The 18041-nt window shown below is 32.2% G+C and overlaps 1 protein-coding gene across 1 annotated transcript; it reads left to right on the plus strand.

Moving 5' to 3' along the window:
* Nucleotides 1–333: 333 nt before the first annotated feature.
* Nucleotides 334–3219, plus strand: LOC25486314 (DExH-box ATP-dependent RNA helicase DExH12). Its single transcript, XM_013607576.1, has one exon. The coding sequence runs from the start codon at nucleotides 334–336 to the stop codon at nucleotides 3217–3219; it is 2886 nt and encodes a 961-aa protein (XP_013463030.1).
* The last annotated feature ends 14822 nt before the right edge of the window (nucleotides 3220–18041 follow it).

The following is an 18041-nucleotide window of genomic DNA, read 5'->3' on the forward strand; positions in this document are numbered from 1 at the left end:
TTCCCTAACTTTCTTTGTTTCAAGAAATTGGGGGGTTTTTGTTTTTGTTACACTGTTGTTAGAATTGGTTAGTTTAGCCTATATAGTGTGAAACTATCATAAAATGTGGTTGAACATGCACTAAACATATCCAATCCATAGATTTGTAAAATAATCACCTGATTTGGTTTCTGAATCAATGGACATGTGGGTTCTTTGCTAGAAATTGAACAATACATGATTAAAAGTTCACTCTGTCGTGTTTTTAGATTGTGAATGTGAATAGGATTTGGATTGTAAATGTCAATAGAAGTATGATATTATCTGCTTTTACATTCCTAATAGGTGAAAGAAATGGACGCTGTATCAATGATCCTTGATGTTGGTGTAAAGCCAATTACACGGACTCTTTTGATGTTTGAGCTCAAGATAACTCCAAATTTTGAAGAACTGGAATGTTTGCCGATTGACGTGGTTGTTGAGGACAGAAGCATCATTATTGACAAGAAAATTGTTCATTCCCAGTATTTTATGCTCAAAAAACAGTATGTTGGTGAGACCACCACACTGAATTTCCCAGTGGAAATCCATGGCCCTCTTCCAAAAGAATTCATTCTTGATATACATAATTTTCTGTCATATTTTAATCATGAACCCATAACTGTTGCGGTTCCTCTGACACATATAGTCCTACCTGAAGAAGAAGAATACCATCCTTTGCCTGCTGAAGCATTTGATGTGCAATCATTGTTGCCTGTTGCAAGCTTGGGAAATACATCTTACGAAGCTCTCTATCAGAATCAATTCAAGCAATTTAATAAAATACAAACACATGCTTTTCAAGTTCTTTACAAGTCTGATGACAACGTTTTTCTTGCTGCTCCGACTGGAAGTGGAAAGACCACATGTGCAGAAATTGCAATTTTGAGAAATCATCAAAAAGGGCATATGCGTGTAGTTTATATTGCACCTATTAGAGCTATTGCTCAAAACCAGTATCGTGAATGGAAGACAAAATTTGGGGGTGGCCTCAACTCAATGATTGTTGAATTAACCGGAGAAAACGAGACAGATTTGAAACTGCTTGAAGAAGGACAGATTATCATTACTACCCCGCAGATATGGGATGCTTTATCCCGCCAATGGAAACAAATAATCCAAATTCAACAAGTTCCTCTTTTGATCCTTGACGACCTCCACTTCATTGGAGGTCCAGAGGGTCATATTTTAGAGCGTATTATTGTGAGGATGAAGCAGATTTCTACTCGGGTTGGAAAAAAGATGCGCATTGTGGCATTGTCAGCACCAATTACAAATGGAAAGGATATTGGGGAGTGGATTGGAGCTACCTCCCACAGCCTCTTCAATTTCTCCCCCACTGCTCGTCATGTTCCTCTGGAATTATTCATTAAGGTTGTTGAATTTTCTGATTTACGTTCAGCCAATCCCTTGGTTAGGTTAAAGGAAATGGCCAAAATAACTCATAGTTTTATTACAGAGCATGCAAAGAAGGGGAAACCTATTCTTGTGTATGTACCTACATGGGAGAATGTATCAAGAACAGTTTTCAATATGATTTCTGTTTCACAGGCCAAGTCGTGGGTGCAGTTAAATTCACAACAACATCAAGCATTTGAAGCCTCTATCTGCAAGATTAGTAATCTTGAATTAAAATCCGCTTTAGCTCTAGGAGTAGGCTTTTTGCATGAGGGCCTGAACACTAATGATCAGGAATTTGTCATCCGATCCTTTGAAGCCGGTCTGATTAAAATTTGCATCATAAGCAGCTCCATGTGTTGGGAAGTATCTTTGTCTGCGCATATAGTGGTCTTGATGGGCACAGAATATTATGACTTTGATGGACCCAGTTATCCTATCACAGATATTCTCCATATGATGGGACAAGCTGGTCGTCGTTTGATCGACAGTGTTGGAAAAGCTCTCATACTGTGCCTTCCAAATAAAAAGAGATACTACAATATCTTGTTGCGTGATTTATTACCTATTGAGAGTCATTTTCATAATTGCTTAAATGATACAGTCAATGCTGAAATAGTTGCTGGAATTGTTGAAAACTTCAAAGATGCTGTTGATTATCTTGAAAAATCATTCCTGTGTCGGCGTCTCCCCAAGAATCCTAGTTATTATGATTTTCCAGGATTTATTGGCGAAGATGCAGGCACTCACCTCTCATCGTTAGTTCAAAGATCCATGAATGAATTAATGACAAGCGGGATGGTTAGAGATGAGGGTGGGGATAACATTTCTTCATCCGTTCTTGGAAGGATAGCATCCAATAACTACATCAATTATCGAACTATTGGAGCATTTTCTACACGGATCACCCTAGATTCCAATATCAGGGATCTTTTAGAAATTCTCTGGTCTGCTACAGAATTTGAAGCACATCCCACCAGACGGCTACATGTAGAAGAGGATGAGATCCGAGTGCTAATCGCCAAAGAAAAGTTTCCCCATGTTGACAACAGAGTCACAAACCCACAAACAAAAGCTATCGCCCTACTACAAGCCCACTTCTCAAGGCTTCCTATTTCAAGTATGAACCTTGAAGCGGATAGGAGAGAGGTAGTACTTTTATTTGAGAAACTCCTAATTGGCTTGATGGAAGTTATATCAGACAGGCGTTGGATATTGTCGTATGCTCGTGCCATGGAAATTAATCAAATATTGATTCAAGCGATTTGGCATGACGACCCTATTTTGCTGCAACTTCCTCATTTTACAAGGGAGTTGGTTGATAAATGCAATGATATCAACATTCAAAACTTTTATGACCTGAAAACTACAGAGAGACAAAATGTGAGAGAACTTCTGGGACTGACAACTTCTGAATGGATGGATATCACTCGTTTTATGGAGTATAACAGTTTTCCAATAAAGCATCATGTAAGGATGGATGAGATATTTTCTAGGCAGAGGAGAACAGTTGATGTGATTCTGAGAACAAAAAGAAAAAGGAATGAAATATTGATTAAATTTCCTCACTATCCATGTAAGAGGAGAATTAAATGGTGGGTTTTTGTATTAGATGATCAAGACAATGTGCTTGCCTTCAAATCAGTTTCTCTTTGGACACCTAACATGTTAGATGTCACATTAAGGTTTACGTCTCCAGTTCAAACGGAAAGTGCTTCGTATAACCTCTATTTCGTATGTGATTCAATAAAAGGTGTTACTGAAAGGAGAAGTTTTCATGTGAAAGGCTGTGCCGTGGACTAAAAGCTGGCCATAAACATTTGCTATGGTGTTCAGGTACTTTATTAATTTTGTTTTTGTTGGGACTGAGTTGCTACTTGTTTATGTGCTTGAGCTAATTATGAGTGGGGGTTTAATCTTTGATGTTTGCAATTGCATATTGTTGGTGTGGTTTTAGAATGCTCATGTTGACTGATAGTGCTTCCCTCTCAACAAAATATACTTCTGAAACCTTATTTTGCTTTTGTTGGATTTTAAAACAAATGTAAACCACTTTAAGATTGATGAATATGTAAATTAGTCTCTTTTTAATATTGATATTGATGTATTTACTACTAAATGGAATGTTTCCTAACTAAAAAACTAAATTAGTCTCTGTTTTAAATTTGTATTTAAATCAATAAATGCATGATGTTAGCCTCAGTTTGTGCACTATACAAGTGCACATAGAATCCCTTTCAATGTACTCCTAATTTAAGATATTTGAAGGATCAAACTTTTTTCAAATGAAGAATTCATTTTAGAGTATAGTGGGAAATATCAACGATTGATTAAAAAACTAAGGGTTGATATTGTATGGACATGCATTACAAAATGATAGGTGTATTGAAATATCATTTCTTCCTTTCTTTATATTATTTCTACTCACTTTAAACGAGTCAAATTTGTTTCCTAAAAAAATGGTAAAAAATGTTATTTTTATTCTGTTTAGGATGGACAACTATTGCATTGCTTATGCTTATTTGCTTTAAATCTATCACTAATCAGTGTGTGATTCACAAAATAACCTACCTAAGTTTAGTCAAGTAGATATGACGGGAAGGGAACACTGGTTTTCACGATCACTTGCCAGAAAGGTGGGGAATGGGAGTTTTACTAGATTATGGTTAGTCGTGTGGACAGGTTCGGTTCCTTTAAACGAGAGTTTTCCACGGTTGTATTCTATTTCAGAGCAAAAGAAGGGTACAGTTAGTGAGGTAAGAATGAGGGAACATAACATTTAGAGTTGGTCATTCCTTTGGCGTAGAAGGTTATATGAATGGGAGCATGAGAGTTTGCAGGTCATATTGTGGACAGGTGCGAGTCTTTTTGGTTTTCAGTGGCATAGTTTTTGTTCTGGTTTGTGGGTGGGCGTTGAGGGGCTGAGTGTGATCACCTTTTTCAGCTCCTTCTCTTTGGTATATCTTGGATTTCAGGGCTGCTTTGTTTTTTGTTTTTCAATTGCAGGGTCTTTTTTTCTCTGCTATATTGATTATTGGTTTTCGAAGGACCTTGTGTTTTTTCCCTGCATCTCAGTTTGTTTGAATGGTGTTTGTGTTATATTTAGAGGTTGGTTTTGGGAGGGAGTTTTCTTGTTGGTGGAGTTGTTATTTGTGTGTCTGTCTTAGTTAGCTGACAGGATGTTAAGTATGTTGTCACTGACTGCTTGGACAGTCTTGTACTCGTGTTTGTCTTAGGCTCGAGGCACGCCTTGTGCAGGTGTCTAAGAGTTTATTAATAAAAATTTTACAAAGTCAATCACTGATTGAAATAAAACTTAGTACTCTTAGATCAACTGCTACTGTTTTTCTTATACTGTTGCAAAATGAATTCCACTGATTTTCTAAGCGAATGTGAGCATCAATTTTGTGTGAGTTTGTGATTGTGCTATTGAAGAGACACACTACATCAATCTTAAAGAGATAGTTTTAAACACTACGAAAATATAATTATTAAATTAATAGTGATTCAATGTGTCTTATACTTTTCATTTCTTGTTACAGAACAGGTTAGCTAAGAAATATGTGATGAGGAAGGACCCAAGGAGCATGAAGTTTATTTCATTTTAAGTTTGCTTCCCTGCTATTAGTTTCTTTTGAAAGAAAAGAATATATGCTGTAAGCACACTCATGGGAACTTGGCCTTTGTGACCAGTTCTAAGAATATGGATTGTATTTCTTAAATACTCTTGTAAGTCTCTTGTTATTCCAACATTGATCAATTGCTACAATTTCTTTTTGAGAATTGCGAGTGAGATCTTCTCCTCAAACTTTGATTGTTCATCATTTATACGAAAAAGACATCCATAATTGTATTCCCAGTTTATTTCAGTTTTTATTAGTGCAATTTTTTTTATATTTTAGGTGTGAATGTTTATAGTACTCCTCATGCTGATTATTGTCTCGGCTGCTATGAAAACCACATATAAAGTTATAGGCATAAGCTGCAGAATATTCGCCAAAATCTCTTTATCGGCGTCCTTGAATGTATTGATATTGCAAATACATTTGTCGGTGTGTCTTTTTACGGACTAAACTGGCTAGCAATAGACACATAAAACTAGTAGTTGATGTTTCCTCCTAGAACGAATGATCTATTTGTATGTGAAAACTGATAAATAACCCTTGCCAATTTTCAGTTAGACATATGGTTTTAGTTCTAAATTTAAGCATAAACATTTTTAGCTCTTCAAAGTTTTGTTCAAATCCTGCAAATATATTTCCCAAGCATGCAAGTTTTGTTCTCTTACCATTCATGCTTAGTTTTTTTTTTTTTTTTTAGTTTCTTGTTAACGTTAATGCTAAGCTTATTTAGAGACGGATAGTTTTTCTTTTCTTTTCCTATGAATGTTCATGCTAAGCTTTTATGAATGGTTGTTCTTTAAACATGCATACATTGTCTCTTCCTAGTCGCTATATCAGATTCATTCCAGTCTGCTATAGTCTTAGTTGTTCATGTAAAATAATAGTAACACCGTCAAAATAAATTAATAATGTTGTAGAAGGTATCGGTCCATAAAATGAGTTATCGAAAGGGACTTAATTTGATGTAGTCTTCAATGGGGACTTAATTTGGTATACAACTGTAATAATATACAATGATATATTCCCGTAAGTGTAGCTCAGCGCTGGTTTGGGAGAAGATCGTTGAAGTGAGATTGATGAGGTTTGATGGAATAGTTTGTGAATTTTAAGTTTGATCGAGAGAAAGAGAGAGAGTGTGAATTGATATGTTTGTGAATTATTATTATTATTTTATTTTTTTTGTTTCCAATCTATTTGTGAGAAATATAATAATAATAATAATAATAATAATAATAATAATAATAATAATAATAATAATAATAAAATAAATAAAATAGTTTTAGTGACGGTTTTTCATATGTCCGTTGCTAAAAGCTATCCTGCTTTGGAAAATGGCATTAGGGACAGGCCACTTTTCTTGTAGTGACGTACCTAGTATTTAATTATTCACAAATAGCAAATAACTATTTACCGTTCATTGAACGATAATTAACCATTGTTCGCTACAAACGGTAGTTAATTTTTTTTCGATACTTTTTAAATCGGTTAAATCATATTTTAAACCAGTTTAACTGATTTAAAAAATTCCTCAAACATAATTAATGGTCATTTAGGATATTTTGGGTGTTTTGAAGTGCACGTGATCGGTTAATAGGTGTCTAAAAACAATTTTCTTTTATTTAATTATGTAGTAACGTCTTAGTATAGTTAATTCTTTGCCAGAGAAATAGTAACTGCCAATCCATTCCGGAAAAATAAAATTACAGTTTGAAACTTAGAGAAGAAAAATGTAAAAGTTTGCTCAAAAAAAAAGAAAAATGTAAAAGTCGCATATAATTTTATCGCTAAATTAGAGATAAGGAAATTAGTGTTGAATTTAAATAGAGTAATCAAGTGATTTGAGGAATAACCTTAACTAGTATAACAGCTTAATAATCTTATACTACATTCTTGGCACGACGTTGTTTGTCCTAGGACCTCTAATCATCATTAAACTATTGACATTTTGCATTGACTTTTGGTAGTGTTTAGTTAATATTCTTCAATATTTAGGAGGACATTGATAGTATATGAAATAGGATAAGTGATTAGTCTTCCAAACCACAACTTGGTGTGGACCAAAAAGGAAAGCATATAGAGTACAACAACAAAAATGATTCACATGCATGAAATGACAGGGAAAAGAGTCTATCTATCTACTTACTATATTATAAAATTAAGTTCCTAGGATTTTACCATTTTGCCCTTAGGAGGGGCATTTTAGTAATTTCCAATTGATGGGGTGTGGTTAGTGCCACCTCATCATTTTTAGGGTGCATTTCCCATTTTGCCCTTCACCATTTTTTTTAATTATTTTATAATTTTTATATTTTTAATAACTTTTAACTATTTTTATTTTTTTTAACTATTTTTTTCTCCCAAATTCAGTTGCTTTTACACTGCCGTTGTGGGAGATTAAGATATCGTTTGACCCTGTTTTTTTTTCTTTCCAACTTCTGTACATCTTTAAGGAGAAGTTAGGTCAAATACAATATCAATTAAGTACTTACTAAAAAATGTACTTTTTTTAATGCATAAAATTGAATGGAATGAGCTTTGGCCAAAAGTTGTTGAATGCTACTTCAAAAAACTACTTCCCGACAATTTATTTCACAAGCATCTCTCTTCAATTCACGTTGGGAACCTTTTCTTTTATTTTCTAATATTATATTTCAATATTTTTTTTCTTCCATTTAATTTTTTTAGCCGTTCCATTTAATTTTTTAAAGGAGGTTTCATTTAATTTTATTTACTTTTTTTCAAAGAAATTTTATTATCTTTTTATCATTTATATATTTAATTTAAATATCGTTTAATCCTAACAACCTCACAAATATTTTTATTCACGATATCATTTAATGATACAAAATATTTTTATTTTCTTTCTTCAACCTCGCAAATATACAGACACGCATATTAGCGTTTAAAGTAATACTTTATATGTGTCTGTTTTTTTGTTACCCTAATGCGTATAATTTTTATAAAATTTTGATTTTAATTAAAAGTACAATTGTAGATGTCTTTTCTTCAAAAAAGTATAGATTTCTAAAAAAAATTATGCTTATCTTTTATATATATATATATTGCACCTTTATATCATAAAAACTATGCATATCTTTTTCTTATTCAAAAAAACTAAACATTGCAAAATAGAAAAGGTATTATTTTCTATTTTGTCAGCATCAAATGATAGAATTTTATATAAGTTTGATAATGACCCGAAAAATGTCTTTCCTTATGTTGTGGGAATATAGTTGATGTAACACTATGGGAAAAATACTCCGTAGCTTTATCATTTACCATCTATTTACCTTGAGTTCTTTGCTTCCATTTTGTAGTCAATGTCAACCCAAATATATGTAACAATTGGTCAGGTTCGAGGCTGCTCATCAACCTACATTATCCGGGTGTTAAGAAGTTTAAGACTTAGTAAGTTTGCATTATGATTTCACAATACATTGTTAGAGTAACTTATTATTTCACAATCCGATTTGATTGTTTTTTGACCATGACCTTAACACTTCTCAAGCTCAGATTCAAAGCTTCAGTTAGAATTTAAGTCAGAGTTCGACTTCTTCTCAACGTACTTCGTACAACGATTTTTCCAAACTGTCTAAGGTTAGGCCAATTGCTAAATTTATAAACTTAGTCAATGTCTGCTTTTTTTTATGCACAAACATGCTTTTAGTTTTTTTACGCACAAATTAAAAATACATATTGCATTATTTTTTTTATTTCATGTGCATATTTTGTGTTAGGAAACATATTGCATCACTATTTGGAAAACAACTAAATTCAATCATAACCAGTTTGGATTGTATTATGAGAGTTGCTCCTAGGAGGGCATTTTAGTAATTTTCTATTGATGAGTTGTGGTTAGAGGTGTCAAATGGGCCGGCCCAGACCGGCCTGGCCCGTTTATGTTTTATTTTTAAAATTTATTCACTTTTTTTTTTTTATGTATTTTCTTATGTATTAGTTACTCACCATTATTTTTTTGCTAAAGTATGATTGGATGGACATAAAAATATAAATAATTTTTATATTAACATTGAATAATAATTAAACTCTAGATTATTCTTTCAATTAAATCAAATTAATAATTTATAAACTTTAAAATTTTAAAACTGTAAGCTAAATTCATCCATATTTATTAAATTTATTTATTTAAATATTTTTTTGTTAATAAATTTTAAATTAGTTGATAATGTTTTAAAAAATACAATGAAATATGGACCGGCCCAAAGTCCGGGCCAAATTTTGTATGGCCCAAATGAGCTTGGGCCAAAAAACCCCGAGTGCATTTTTTGGTTAGTTTTTTAGACCCGGTTCGGCCCAAAAACATGGGTCAATGGATCGGCCCATGAGCCCGACCCATTTTTTACAGCTCTAGGTGTGGTTAGTGTCACCTCATCATTTTTAGTTAGTCGATGAAACTTGCAATCTTTTTTATAAACCTAACTATTATGTAACGTTAATATGGGTATTGTTGGTTCCTTCATTGGTTCAAATTAGTATCATGTTAATTATAATGTTGTTTTACTAATCTCTTGAACAAAATAAAACATGCTCTTTTCATACAGCAAATCTTTATAATGTTTTGGTAAATGTTTTAGAAATGTACATATATATAACTTCTAATTAACACTGTAATTTGTTTTGTACCTATCACTTTTCAAATGAGATATCAATGAAATTTCTAAAAGGAACACGGAAAACAATCACACTCATCGACAAACAAGCTCAAAAAAAGGTATAAGTGTCGTTTGATAACGGCAAAGAGAGTCAGTTATAAAAAAATACTTAGGCGGCCAATGGTTCAAATTTGCCGAGAACAGATGTTAGAGGTAGGTGATAAGTTAATTTTTGATCTAGAGAAGCCACCTAAATATATGCACGTTCAAATCGTTCCCAAATAAAGATTCGGTGTTCATGATCCGCACTTTCAACAGATCACCTTAACTCTAATCCTAGACTAGATTATATTCACTCACCGATGCTACTTCTTTGCTTGATTTCATTTAATGTAAATATGGGTATCAATCCTTTTTTGGTAACTCTATAACAACAACACTCTTTTTTATAATTTTGGATAATATGTAAATTCACACATCATTGGTTTCTTTATTGGTTTCAATTGTTTTCATCCTAAATATTATGCCAATTTGTATTCTCATAAACTGATTATATGCTCTCTTAATCAGCTCATACATATTTTATGATGAATCACAATGTTCCGTCGTTTTAATATCTCTTCTTTCGAAGATTTTTTTTATCGAATACGTTATTGAACCCGTGCGAAGCACGGGTTTGTAACTAGTAAGATTTTGAAAATGCAATAACTAGCTAGCTTTAAAAATCACAAGGTTATATGAAGGCTTTAGGGTTAAGAGCATCTAGCATGACATCTCCGTGACGGCAACTGAAATTAGAATCTGTTTGGATAAACAACTTAATTATATTGATACTTATAGCATTAGAGCTTACATCATAAGCTCTAATACTTAATAAGCTACTTACGTTTGGACATGTACACTAAAAAGTATTTGCATGAATTAAAGTGTTTGGATGTTTCATTACATAAGCAATTATGAAATGTTAAAATATTTTTAATTTAAAAAAAATCAAAGAACAAAACCACAAATTTTTTTAACAAATCAAACCACGATTTTAAAGTTGTAAAAAGAACGATATTAAAATGTAGTAATAGTTTTAATATACATAAAAAAAGAGTTAAATAAGCCTTTGGTCTTCCCAAATATAGTCAAATTCATTTTTAGTCCTCATAAAAAAAAGTGAAATGTTTCGGTTCCTAAAAATAATTTGAAAACATAGTTTAGTCATTGTTAAATTAAAATTTATTTAATTATGTTTAAAATTTGAAACTTTTGAATGGTTTTTTACATATTTTTTTAGAACATTACAATAAGTTCCTCCATAAAAAAATGAGCTCAAAATTTGATTTTTAAGTCTAAAATTTTACTACTTTTATCTTGAAATTTTGACGTTTAAAAAAATTATATTTAATTCATTAGATGTTAAAAAGTTATAATTTTGGGTAAAAGAGTTTCTTATAATATTTTTAACATGTTTGTAAAAAAAACTTTCTAAAATTTAAAAGTTTAAGCATAACTAGACAAATTTTAATTTTTTCAAAAAACTTGAATTACATCTTCAGAGTCCTATTTGAAAAATAATCGGTTCTTACTTAGTCATTCATTTGCGGCAAATTAAATATAATTTTTCATCTTCAAAGTCCTATTTGAAAGCTTTTGCGTGGTACGAATTACATCTTCAAAGTCCTATTTGAAAAATAATCAGTTCTTACTTGGAAAAAGTCATTTTTAGTATTAAAAAAAACCAATTTAAAGGTATTGTCGGCTGTCTAGAAGTCCTAGCTCAACTGGCAAATGCCGAAATTGTAAGGCCGGACGTTGTGACCCGGGTTCGAACCCAGGACCTCACAGTTGTGTGTGGGTTTATTTTCAGTGGATTACCACTTCATCTAATACCAAAAAAAAAAAAAAAAAAAAAAAAAAAAAAGGTATTGTCGGCTTTCGCGCGCCTATTAGGGTCTGTTTGGTTCGAGAGTTTTGGAGGGGAGGGGAGGGAAGGAGAGGAGAGATTTTTAATTTGAAGTGTTTGGTTCAATTTTTAGAAGGGAATGGAAGGGGAGGGGAGGGGAGCAAATCTCTTTAAAATTTTATTGCATTGCCATAATTATCCTTAAATTAATTTCAAATCTCAATATTAACCTTGTAACAACTTTTATTATTATTAGATTATATTATTTTTGTAACAATCTTATTATTATTATTAGATTATCTTATTCTTGTAACAATTATTATTATTATTTTGTTATATTTTCCTTGTAACAATTTTTATTATTATATAATCTACCACTCTTATTTGTTATATATATCGTGTTGTCATGAAAGATGTAGACATACTTAGAATGATTCTTGTCCACCCAAAGCACGCAAATCAGTCATAATGGAAACTGTCTTTGGTTCTTCTGATTAATCATACTATGGTGTTATGATGTTTATGAGTTTTTTTAGGGAGACTGTTTTGTTATGATGTTTATCATTATTTTTTTTAAGGAGAAATAGTTAACAGTAGTCATAGTCACTTTCATGTGTCTTATTTGTTCATATGCAACAACATTTATCTTACAATTGTTAATTAATAAGCACTATCCATGATTTTGAAAATTCTTATGTCATATATTTAAGAGCTATGCTATTTTTTACGAAAGTAATTGGAAAAAAATGCAAGGATTACAAAGAATTGCTCTTATAAAAAAAATATTACAAAGAATTGCTCCGATAAAAAAAGCAAAAAAAAAAAAAAAACAATATGATGCTTGGAGCAAAATACATGAGCCAGTTTAAGATAAAATAGCGGCTTAGATGTGTGCTTGTCTTTGTCAGTTTCTGAAATCGTAAAAACAAACAGTTTCTTTTATTTAATTAAGTTTAAGGGTAAAACGGTAAAATACTGTTAAAATCCCTCCCCTCCCCTTGTGAACCAAACACACTTTTAATTAAAAATATCTCCCCTCCACTCCCCTCCGTAAAAATCCCTCCCCTCCCCTCCTAATTCTCGAACCAAACGGACGATTTTAAACTTATAATCACCAGCTTTTGTGTGCACGATTATAATTCAAAAATCCCCTTTTTCAAATTTGTACTTTCTAAATTAATTTAAATTAAAAAGTGCTTTCGCTATGTTTAGAAATTAATTCCCGAATTTTAAAGTCATACCTTTTTCACTCTTTCGAGTTGAAATTGGTATTATGGTGTTTCTACTTTCATATAAACTTTTAATTTGAAGAAAATAATTTTCGGGCTAATAATATACTTCACATTTCAATTATTTAACATACAATCTATTAGAGATTGTTTGTGTACGATGGTCCTCATAGTCCAGACTCAATAAAAAAACTACTCAGAGATGGTGAAATAATATTCTTAACATACTTGTGATGAATTCATACTAAAAGCAGTGAAGAAAATAAAACCAGGCAAATGCTGGAAACTTTTAATGCTAAAGAACAGCGATGAAACAACTGTAGCAATCACATAACTTAAAAGTAGAATGGCAGCAATCAAACCGGCAGCATCATCGCGTAAATAAGAGAGCAGAATTGCAATAAAGAACTTAAAATTGCATAAAAGTAATTGTTTGATCAATATTTGTGTATAAGGTAACTTGGATGTTTTTTCTTGAGTGTTTCCATGTTATTTATAGGCTAATTCGGACTCTGAAAGTGCCCCGAAATCATGCAGAATTCGGGTGGTAGTGATTGAGATCATGCAACATGTTGTTGAGAAAATTCTGGAAAAACAGACCGAGCTCATGACGGGCATCATGGCTGGTGACGGTCTTCCAGTCATGGCTCATGAAGGTATGCCATTTATGGACCATGGACATGCATCTTTGGTATTTTGTGCTGATGGTCGTCTTCAGAAGAGGATGACACCCATCACTCGTGGGATTTGACCATTGAAGCCTTTTTCTTCCGTTTTCACCTCTAACACTCAAGTACTTGAATTGCAAGCAAAACACAATAAACTACTCTAAAACAAGTGCAAATCAAGCTATTTAAATGGTGTATTTTGCATGCTATCAGGACAGAGCACAAAGAACATATTATGATTAAAATAAAAGGTATATAAGAAACCCTAAACTAATATATATTTTTTTTTAAAGAAATTTATAACTATATATTTAGTAGGAGAGACATTAATCGTTAAATATAGTTAACATACAAAAAATAAAATTAATAGTAGTGCATATGTTGTAGGGTTAAATATGTTTTTAGTTCCTACAAAATCATACATTTTAAAGTTTATTCTCTAAAAAAATTGTTCAATTTTAATCCTTATTTGCATTTATATGGACTATTTTGAGGACTAAAAATAATTTGTTTATGAAAAAGTTTTCAAAATAGGACCATTCCTATAAAGTGGCAATATTATGGAGGATTAAACTTACACTTAAAATTTTATAGGGACTAAACTTGAAAGCTCGTGATTTTATAAAAACTAAAAATATATTTAACTATATACTCCATTCGGTCCTATTTACGAAAGAAAATTGACTTTTTAGATACATTGAATAATGTATGTATCTAGTCAAGAACCTAAGTCAAATACATAAATTATTTAATGTATCTTAAAAGTAAATTGTCTCTTGTAAATAGGACCGGAGGGAGTATTTAATTTGGGGGTCGAGGGGAAGAAACAGTGGTATGGTCTAATTTTTCACTTTCCTTAGGCACAAACTCATGGGTAAAGCAAATATCCATGTTATGGGTGGATATGGTTATGTGGTTTTTGGTGCTTGGTAGTATGAGAGTGCACAATAATGTTGGAATCAAGGTTTTTGGATGGCGTTGGGTTTAGCAATGAACTTTTGAGTCAAGGTCAACCTATTGTTTGAATGAGTCAATTGGGGGGTTGACTATTATTTTCGGGCTTGGGTGGTGAATTAAGTAGTACGGGTCATGTCATGGTCCCAACTAAACTAACATATTTTTGTCTCCAACAAATTAGCGATTAATCACCGCTAATTGACCGTTGCAACTTCATCTTATAATATGATTACAAACAGGTAAACCAGGTTACTTTTTACATTTTTTTCAACTACAATTTAATAATACACTTTCAATCTTTCATGTACGTAGAAAATTCAAAGCGCATTGGATATATAGCATTAGCTCCAATACAAAATAGAAACCATTGTCATCCATTGAGTCCAAACTACTCTTATTTTATTGTTTACTCACATTTATTTTTTCAAATGTTCTTGATGAATGGAAGTAAAGAACTAGCCGAATGGAAGTACATCACATTTTCTATAGATTTTTTAAGTGGTACGTATGCCTTAGTTAATGCAATGCGTACAAATTCCATATATATAAGCTTTAATACGAAGCCAATATTCATCCACAAATACCGCAATTCATAATACAAATTTCTATCTTAAAATTATTCTAGGGCTTGCAAGTTTCAAAGTTCTTATCAAATGGCTAATCCCTCATTCTTGCTGTCTGTTTTAGCTCTTTCAATTTTAGTTGTCTTTGCAGCTGATGCCACTACTCTCCAAGATTTTTAATGGTATAATTAACAAACACACACGAGTATTTTTTTTTTTTTAATTAACAACAATTCATCTAAACTTTATATTTTCATGCATCTTACTCAGTTTATCATATTAAGGTGAACATTTTCAAAGAACACTTTTCATGCAACATACTCAGAAAATTATGAGATTCTAACACTTTTGTTCCTCTATCATTTGTGACAATGTTTGGGAATTCATTATGCAAGGATCCTAAACTTGTCTAGAGTAACTCCAGTCTTTGCAGCTCAGCTACCAGGATTGAACACATTAGGGATCTCAATGACTCATATCGATATAGCACCTTGGGGCGTTAACCCTCCTCACTCACATCCTCGTGCTACTGAAATATTAACTGTTCTTGAAGGAACATTAGAAGTTGGATTCATCACTTCAAACCCAGAAAACCGCCACTTTCGTAAAGTTCTACATAAGAGAGATGTGTTTGTGTTTCTATAGGTCTCATTCACTATCAAAGAAATATTGGATACAACAATGTTGTTGCCAACTTGCCATTGCTGCTCTTAGTAGCCAGAATCCAGGAGCTATCACTATTGGCAATGAAGTGTTTGGGGCTACATTTCTGCTCATTACCTAGATGGTTTCGCTCATTCCCAAAGTAAAAGTCCAAAATGCCCCTACGTATGTTAACATGCGCTAGTTGTAATATGTACTTATGTTAAGTCATGCTACGTGACTTAACATGCGCTAGTGTATTTTGTACCTAAGTTAAGTCACGTAGCGTGACTTAACTTGCACAAGTGTATTCTGAGCGTGAGTTAACTCACGCTAGTTAGCCGGTGCAGAACTAAAAAACAAACGTTTTTTAGTCTGTGGTCAGTTTTTCAACATTCAATCCACACGTTTTTAACACTATTTTACACGTTTTTTTTACCACATTAATGGTGTTTACAACCTATACTACCATTCCCACCTATAAATACCCCTTCATGCTTCCCTAATTCCTCACACCCATATATCACTTTCTCCCCCTCCTCACTCTCTCCCTCTATTTCCCTTAAATGCACTTTTGGTCCCTTCTGTTAGGTTTCCGTTAGTTTTAATAAAAAAAACGTTAAGTATGGGCACGTGTCACCTTGTCATTGGCTAAAATATGGTTTTAGTCCCTGCAAATATGTCTCGTTTTGGTTTTAGTCCCTGTAAAAAAACAATTTTGTTTTTGGCCCCTGTAAAAATTTTTGTTTTTGAAAATAGTCCCTGGACTATTTTCAAAAACAAAAAATTTTGCAGGGACCTTTTTTAAAAACAAAATATTTAGCAGGGACCAAAAACTACAAAATTGGCTCAATTATAATGTGCCACGTATGCAAATCACCACAAAAGTTGGGTCAGGGACTATTTTCAAAAACAAAAAATTTTGCAGGGACCAAAAACAAAATTATTTTTTTACAGGGACTAAAACCAAAACGAGGCATATTTGCAGGGACTAAAACCGTATTTTAGCCTTTTTTTTAATTAAAAAAAAAACTCAGAGCCAATGATAAGGTGACACGTGTCCTGGAGTTAACTTTTTTTAAAACCCTAACGGAAACCTAACAGAAGGGACCAAAACGAGACTAAAAAAAAACTTTAAATCCTCAAACAATCTTTTTTTTAGTTAAGGGACCAAAGCGATATCAATTAAATAGTTAAGGGACCAAAAGAACATTTAAGCCAACTAGGGATCAAAGCGATACCAATTATAATTAAATAGTTATGTGAAGACCATTTCTAGAAATCCACATTAGCCTACTTCTCCCAAACAACTCGAGAACCGGTGTTTCAACACTACACACATTTTTTTTATCATGTGCAATCATAAAATTTGAATGGGATATTTTTGTTAAATACAAGGGCGCACGAGAAGTTGGTAGAATTGGAAAACACCAAAAAATTGATATACCTACTTTATTAATAGTATAGATATAATTAGAGCTGTCAAAATGGACCAGATCCATTGGACCGGCCTATCTGCCCTCTATTTTTGTGTGGGTCGGACTGTTAAAAAAGAACAAAAAAAACGACCCTATATGTTTGGGCCAACCCATCGGACCTGTATTTTACATGGGTCGTCCTAGGCTGGGTCACTGGACTTGCGGGTCGGCCCTTTAAGAATACTAAAAAAATATATAGTTTATAAAATAGTTTTATTATGTAAGATTGATTTATTTTATTATGTAGATTGAATTTTATCGTCTTTAAAGTTGCACTTTATGAGTTATGATAAATACTAGCTCCTTTTGCATTGATGTTAATGTGCTACTTATCCCTTATGGATGTTGATTTAATAAATGTTTTATATATCATTTACTAAGTTTACGAACACAATGATTTTATTTTTTTAATAACAAACACATGCAATGATTTATTTGATGGATAATAATTTATGTATTGTTCATTGCAATTTTTTATAAAATAAAATAAAATAATACTCCCTCCGGTATTTTTTATAAAAAACAAAGTGGTCAACAAAATTTAATGTTTTTGGTCCACATTATGAACCAAATATATCAACTTTAGTTGACCAAGTTGTCTTTATAAAAAGGATTAGAGCGAGTGTATTACAGTTTTTTTAATTATAAAATTAACCTTTTTTGATGGCCAAAGTCGTGGTTAAAGTTTTATTTTAAGGAAAAAATTGTCATTTTGTTGTTGCCACATCCGCCGACAAGTAATAAGTGACAGACAAAACTACCTGAATGTGTCTAACAAAATTTTAACTATCATCTCTTAGCTACTAAATGTGAAGTTGTTAACTTACACCTACTTATTTTTTTGGGAGTATTTTACCAATATTACATAAGCTAGATTCAAGTGAAGATAACTCAATTTCACAAATTGATGAGACTTATAAAGACAACTAGAAGCAGTTATATTTTCCAAAAAGTTAGTTAG

Source organism: Medicago truncatula, chromosome 2 (assembly GCF_003473485.1).
Source record: "Medicago truncatula cultivar Jemalong A17 chromosome 2, MtrunA17r5.0-ANR, whole genome shotgun sequence".
In the NCBI taxonomy this organism is placed as follows: Eukaryota; Viridiplantae; Streptophyta; class Magnoliopsida; order Fabales; family Fabaceae; genus Medicago; species Medicago truncatula.

Bases quoted from the DNA above. Each gene is read 5' to 3' on its own strand.
- LOC25486314 (XM_013607576.1), top strand. From the start codon at position 334: ATGGACGCTGTATCAATGATCCTTGATGTTGGTGTAAAGCCAATTACA.